The sequence below is a fragment of the Sycon ciliatum genome, chromosome 2 (assembly GCF_964019385.1).
Source record: "Sycon ciliatum chromosome 2, ocSycCili1.1, whole genome shotgun sequence".
NCBI lineage: Eukaryota > Metazoa > Porifera > Calcarea > Leucosolenida > Sycettidae > Sycon > Sycon ciliatum.
This window is the reverse complement of record NC_088644.1, coordinates 32,235,502-32,243,001: the sequence shown is the minus strand read 5'-3', so window position 1 is coordinate 32,243,001 and position 7,500 is coordinate 32,235,502. Positions and strand designations below refer to the sequence as shown.

General features: G+C 48.8%; 1 protein-coding gene across 1 annotated transcript in view; it reads left to right on the top strand.

Annotated features, from left to right (window-relative positions):
• LOC135809730 (glutathione S-transferase Mu 1-like) overlaps positions 1 to 7,500 on the top strand; it is a 13,281-nt gene that overhangs the window by 458 nt on the left and 5,323 nt on the right. Inside the window, exons 2-5 of the mRNA XM_065323146.1 lie at positions 1,188 to 1,263; positions 5,566 to 5,633; positions 6,020 to 6,067; positions 6,880 to 6,913. Coding sequence (XP_065179218.1) covers positions 1,188 to 1,263; positions 5,566 to 5,633; positions 6,020 to 6,067; positions 6,880 to 6,913 — 226 coding nt within the window. The remainder of the gene's footprint in view (positions 1 to 1,187; positions 1,264 to 5,565; positions 5,634 to 6,019; positions 6,068 to 6,879; positions 6,914 to 7,500) is intronic.

Here is a 7,500-nt window from a genome sequence, read left to right as displayed (position 1 = left end):
TGCATACTGACTGCACCAGTGAGTACTAAAACTCAGTAAAAAGTAGTAAGACCAGGGTTGTTTTAGTACTCACTGGACTGCACTCTCTTAGACTTGTTTTCACGAGTCGCAGCTGCCATTCATACTACAGTACGTGTACATGTACATACTTGTTAGATAGACAGCATGAAAGGTTTAGGTTTATTAGGTTATATCATGTACATACTTGTTAGATAGACAGCATGACAGGTTTAGGTTTATTAGGTTATATCATGTACATGCTTGTGTGTTGAGACACGTACTGTAAAAGTCATTATTCTAACGAGGCGCACAGATAATGATTTCCCAAAATGGACTGGCTTACGTGTACCAAAGGTATCGATTCTCACGCGTTCTCAACGCTCAATAGAACGGTATATGTATTGATTTCTGTATAACGATTTCTATTTAACGACAGATTTCTCCTCCGGTTAACTCGTTAGAATTAGCACTTTGTTATATATATGGCTTTACAGTAACACGCTTTGAAAACGTCAACGGAAATGAGAATGCAATTCAAAGTACCGTACATGTACATCAGGAAGTCGCAGTACACAGGGAGGCGGCACGGGTAACTGTAACGCTAAACAACGTGAGTTTCGCTTAGGGCCGATGAATGCGTGCTCGCATTTTGCATCCTTGGACTGGGTCATGTTTGGGGTCTGCAGGTAGAGGGCACAATCGCGAGTTGCATACACCACGGAGCACAGAACTTTCAAACCCGGTGTCGAAGGGCACATCGTTTCGGGTACAGTCACCACACTATGCCGCTGGACCTCCGGAAGCAGTTTTCAATTGGTCCGGTCGTACCATAGTCTTTCATACAGTTTGTGTATAACATTGCGGGGACATATGCCCTCCTCAGCAGTAAACATTCGTTGGTAGCCACAACGTTGGTCCGGTGTTAACCTGACCAACCGGACCGGTTCCGGCAGGCCTGATAATCTTGTGTCGTCTCCCTAGGTGTTATGCCTCCCTGATGTATATGTAGTCCCTCGCTTTATCCCCCTCCCCCCTCCCCTTGGGCAAGGGCACCCCAAAACACATGTGAGAAGAAAACTGGCATTCCTTAGTTTGAGGGAAAGGTGTGCGTGAAAACTGGCGGCCAGTATTTTGATTTTCTGTATTGTTGTGTCTCTCTATTACTACTTGCTCATGTTTGTGTCTAGCTTGCCACAGCCGCTCGCTACATGCTGGCATACACCGACACAGAATGGGAAGATGCTATGTACGAGTGTGGAGCAGGTATGTGCATGCTTGCTGAAATAGAGGTGTGCGTGCGAGCGCGTGCGCGCACGTGTGTGCGTGCACGCGTGGGTGTGTGTGGGGGTGTGTGCCGTCGTCCCAGGGATCTCAAGCGCCACGCTCCGTACTGCAAAGCTAGCAGATAGTCCCTTCCCTATCATTGCCATCGGCAATGGGCACGTTCAAGGTTCAAGGTGTGTGTGCGTGCGCATGTGTGTGTGTGTGTGCACGCGTGTGTTCGCGTGTGCGGATGCGCGCATGTGTGTCGGTGTGTGTGTGTATGTGTGTGTATGTGTGTGTGTGTGTGTGTGTGTGTGTGTGTGTGTGTGTGTGTGTGTGTGTGTGTGTGTGTGTGTGTGTGTGTAGTGTCACTTGTCTGTCCGTTTGAATACTAATTCCTTCCATTACCGTCTGCAAGAATCCAAAAGCATAAGACATCTCTGTATGGATACTTCTATAGCAAAGATATATTGCCATCAAACCCAGTACAGCAGACTGCATACCAATCACACTGAAAGGAAAACAAAACTACAGTCAACTTTGCTATAAATAACGACAGCGGATATAACGACAATTTGCGAATAACGACAGAATTTCCATGCCCAGAGCAAAGTCCCATCTAACTGTAATACATATGATGAGACTTCGGGTATAACGACACTTCGCGAATAACGACACTTTTCTGATGCCCCGTCGAGTGTTGTTGTACGCAAAGTTGACTGTATAAGCTGCTTAGCGACGGCGGAATACAGAAGTAGCTTGCAGTAGAGGCGATATGCATACAGTATGAGTGTAGGGGTAAAATGTGTAGTTCTTTTTTACTCTCTTTCTCACTCCTGTGTGCAGCCACACCATACGTGCCCCCACCCCTAACACACCTCAGTCACATGCACACCCACATACACACGCACACAGCAACAACAAACAGCCTCTGCGGGGACAGCAGCAACAGCAAGAAGAAAAACCGGATTCCACCACCTTGAACTGAAACGCTTTAACTGTTTCGTCCTCAGACTCGCAAAGCAATCTAGTGTATGGGGACCCCACAAACGCTCGATTTGTTAAAAAAACAGCCGGGTTTAGCCGCCAATCATCTGTGTCAACTATTTTCGAATAGTAGTCCGCCAGTTCATTTTGTTCTCTGGGAACCCATTCGGCAATCAGGCGGATTCCGTGCTTCATGCACACCTGGAGGATTCGCATGGCCTCCCTTTGCAAATGCTCCCTTCTGCTGCCCACCTGGATAATGTGCACAGCTGCCTGGTTATCGCTTCTGTGAATGCAGATACCTCCTTCTAGTTTGTGTGTTAATGATTCAAGCACCAACGCGATTGCTCTCAATTCTCTCCACGTGGAGCTTCTTTGGTCATTCAAAATCTCATTGGACCACTCTCCTCTGGCTACCTCGACTGCACTGCCGTCTACTAAAAATCCGCCCCAGCCAGAGTCGCTCGCATCGGACCAGGTCAGGACCGTTGCCTTTGGGCAGTTTTTCCAAAATGGTTGGCCGTGCCAGTCTTCAAAAACCGTGCTCCAAAATTCCAAGTCGCACCTTGCCGCATCCGGCCATTTCACTGGGGCGTACCAAGAACTCCTAGACAATATCATGCTGTAGAATGCCCTGGTACGCAGACGGCAAATTGGCCCGAGCGCAAGCGACATAGACAACAGGAAGCCGGCTAGCCTCGCCACTTCCCTCGCGGGTGGCACTGCTAGACCGCTCAGCCGTGCTAGGCACTCTTTAAGCCTCGCCACTCTGCGCTCTGTCGCAAAAATTCGACCCTCTTTGAGGTCAATGCGCATGCCTAGCATTTCGACCGTTTGTGATGGCTCCCACTGGGATTTTTGTTCATTGGGCACAAACCCAGCTCTCAAGAGGTCAGCCTTCATCTGTTTTACCACCACCCTTGCCCCTTCGACAGTAGAGTGCCCACCAGACCCGTCGTCCATGTAGAGCTGACATCTTATGCCCAACTCCCTCCAACGCCGCAGTAAAACACGTGTCACTTTTGTGAAAACATAAGGAGCCGTGGAGAGGCCAAATGGTAACACGCAAAATACATAGGTTGTGATAGTTCCCTCCGCATTAAACCACTTAAACCCCAAGTACTTTTGATGCTCCTGTGCAATTTCAATGTGGTGGTACCCACTTTTCAGGTCAAAAGTAATCACGTAGTCGCCCTTTTCGTAGACTCTTGCGACTGTTTTCAGGTCTTCCATTTTGAATTTAAATTTCACCAGATAAGTATTGACGTACCTCAAATCCAAAATGAGCCTTAGCTTTTTTCCATTATTTACCACGCCTAAAGGGCTGCAAATCACTGCCTCCTCACTCTTGACCTCCTTTATGCACCCTCTTTCCATCAAGTCTCTAATTGAATCTGTGACAAAATCGAATTGGCACTGAGCGCTACTGTGATTTTTTACAGTTTTCGGCTTTGGTAGCTGCACGAACGGGATAGATACCCCTCACAAATGATCCTTAGCACAAATTCGGATGCCCCCATAGTTTCCCAAAATGGCTTGCACCTAGCTAACTTAAACTGCCCACCACCACCCCTTGCCCCTCTAGTTCCCCTTGATCGTCAGATTCACACATGCCCGCCACGCACCCCTCGTCAACAACACTCAGCACCGAATACACTTCATCATCTATTACATCAGGGGGGAGTCCGTCCGCACAGCCCTCAGAGCTATTTCTGAGCGGCTGGCTTCTGGCAGAAATTGATGAAGTGGCCTGGCTCGCCGCAACGGAAGCAGACTTTGGGGCCAGGCTGGATGGGGTTTCTCCCCGGTTGCGTCCTTGGTGCCTCGCTGGGTCCAGAAGGTGACTGCTGTTGTGGTGGCTGCTCAGCCCCTCGTGCGGCTGCTTTAGGGGTGACCACCCCGCCCCTGCCGAACCTGGATGGGATGCCCCCCCCCCCCCCCCCGAAAGGGCCGCTGCATGGCCACGGACTGCACGGCCGCATTCAGTCTCTTGCTCTTTCCGGCGGAGGTCCCAATGCTGAGGATTCCCCCTCCCTCCACAAAATTTGTTCGCCACCTCTACCCCATGGGTATCGGCGACGGCGAGCCACTCTTGCCTGTCCTCTAGAATGTCCTCACCTTTCTTTAGGTTTTTCGTCACGCTTCTCAGCCGGTCGGACTTCAGTGCCCTCCGCACTTTCTCCAGGCGCTCCTGGAGCCGGGCGTTTACTGCGTGCTGGTGCTCATACGCCACGTTCCTCCATTTACTGGGGCCCGTTGACGTAGCACGAGAGCGATGGCGATGACGGCGAGCCTTCTTGCCGGAACTTTTTGATTTTTTGAATTTTTTGGACCTGGATCTCCGGCTCCTCGGGCTGGGTGACCGCGATGCACTGCTGGCACTCGACGATGATCTAGATGATGACGACGACGACGATGACGGAGAACGTCTCCGTCTGCGACCTCTGCCGCGTGGGGATTCCGGGGCCCTGGCCCTTTCGAGCTCGATTTGGGCCTCGAGCAGCCTGATACGAGTTGCCTGCTCCTCCAGGCCGCCACATGGACTTCGTTCGCGTTCTGCTGCGCGTCAGCCTGCAGTCGTGCGGGTTCTGCGCTTGCAGCACGACGGGTCCTTTTACGGGGAGGCATGTTCCTAAAAGGATCTTGAAAGTACGTTGAAAAACGGGATCAGAAATACACTACACTTGCAAAGCAAGAAGAAAAAGAATGCCGCAGCCTGAGCGCATGCTCCTAATATCTCGCATTTGCGAACAGCAAATGTTACGTCATGCAAAAGAAAGACAAAAAAGAACTACATTTCTCGTTTCTTTCCTACGTCAGCCAACGAGAAATGAGGCATGTCAACTCTGATACAAATACCGCGGTACTTTCAAAGCATATCAACAACAATAATTGTTTGTCACATTTACAACGAAACGACCGAAATAGTGGGTGCTGTGAATAACATTGCATGCCTGCAGAACCTTCAATACAGGATGTATGTGGTATGTGATCCAGCCTACCATGGTCTCTGTCTGGTGAGACCACAATCATGTAGGCGCCAGGGGCAGCTCCCTGCAGTATTCAGGGAACTTGCTTTGCTATGTCATGTTGTGTCAACATTTTGCTATTGGCCTGTTACAATGGTTGTGTAAGGCTCTGGTGTCGGGACATATTGTGAGGTTTGCCTGGCTTTGTGGCCATCGCACCACCGCACCGCAAATTATGTTCTTTGAATTCAGGTCTATCCCACCCTGCATGCGTAGTACCATAACCTTATGGTGTTCTTTTGCATCTGTGTACTTCATGTGTTCCTTTTTATGTCCTCCACTGCAGAGCCACCCTATGACCGGTCCAGCTGGCTGGAAAAGAAGTTCACCCTTGGCCTGGGCCCATTCGCAAACGTAAGCTTTGCACGTGTACTGATTTTCTGCCAGTCGATGAGAACGAGCAATTTTCTTCTCGTCACTCTCACTGCGTATGGAGTCTCTGTGACAGAGGTAGCTTACATCACACTGCAAACAAGTGCTGCAAGCTAGTGCCGTAAACATGACTTGTATGATTTTGTGCCAGTCGATGGGAGTGAGCAATTTTCTTCTCATCACTCTCACTGCGTATGGAGTCCCTAGCGGAGGTAGCTTGCTTCACACTGCTAGCGCATGCTGCTAGCGCGTGCAGAAAAATCATAACGATAGCACAGACGCAATCAGCCGGATGGTGCCGCGCGATACGATTTTCAATTTTCTCATTGCACGCTGACGTTTCAACTTCTTTTCTGTGCTGTGTTCAGCTGCCGTATTTCATCGACGGTGATGTGAAGATTGTGGAATCCAATGCTGTAAGTTGGTTAAGTGGGCAAGTGGTAATTTGACTACCGTTATCCCCCTTTAGTTCAGCTCCTTATAAACCAGCATCGTCAATAAACCAGCACAATTTTGAGTATCCATGAATCAGATTTGTTTAATGCAGCGTCGTTCCTAATCCAGCAGAATTTCCGTAGCACAAGTGGTGTGGGATGCAATGGGATCACTCAGCATTGTATTGTTTTGTGCTTTGGGCACGTGTCACCCTGGCACGAGGAAAAAATGGATGCAGTGAGCGGGATTTTCGGTCTTTGACCACTTGCTGGTGAGCTGATCTACTCACCTCCCAGCGCTTTAGGAGCTGCTTGTGTGTGTACATGTGTTTGTATGTTCATGGGCATTAGGCCATGTAAAATATATTGATTGTTTATCGTCAGATTTTCCCGAGAAATCGGGGCGGACGGGAGGTTTTTAATTTAATTTTTTATTATGCATTTATGGCTGTAGGGCAGGTGTTCGCAACCCCAGAGGATAATGGAAAGTGGAACAACCAACGTTACGTAGAAAAAACGAAGAAAATCAGGCAGCTTATGATCAGTTTCACTTTTCAAGCCCATAGCAACTAAGTTATGGTTCAGTCTGTGGACTTGACCTTCGAAAATCTACGGCCATGCTGATTAGAGGCTGTCGACCGCAGTACATACAGTACATTTTGGAAATACCAGTATTAAAAAATAAAATAATTCGGCGGGGAGGGTGAAAATTCGGGGCGGGCGCGGACGATAAACAATCAATTTTTTTACTTGGCCTTATGTTCTTTGTGTGCACTGCTGCTGTACTGATACAGATTCTGCGCTACATTGGCGATCAGCACAACCTCTGTAAGTACATGTACAGATCCACACCGATTTTGAGCACGTACTTGGAAGTAGCAGTGACAGCATGTGTGCTGTACTTTTAACTGATAGTGGCAATAACTTTAGTGCTGAAGCGAGTACTGTCACTAGCGAGTTCTGTCACTGTCGAGTACTGTCACTATCGAGTCGAGTATCGAGTACTCTATAAGCACACATGCGCTTAATGTCAGTACCACATAGGGCACATACCCAATTTTTGCACACCATTTACATTTCACAAATTAATTAGTACACGTCGCCTGGTCCTTGGCGGCATTGGGAGTGAAGTGCTTCCACACGTCGGAGCGCGGAGATCTCTGAAACGGAGAATCCGTAAATGCCTCAGCTTCACCTAAATTTACCGCCATCTCTCTAGATACTTCACTTTGATCTCGACTTCATCGGCATTCGCAAGTAAACAGAAAAGCGAGAGAAATATTCAAAATAGGTCCGCGCCTAGCTATATGCGCTTTTCAAGCGCACACGCGTATACGCTTCCTGTTCGACTTTGCTACAGCCTAGTACAGGCACATGTACCGGCACTACAGACAGTGCAGTAGACGAGTACAGTA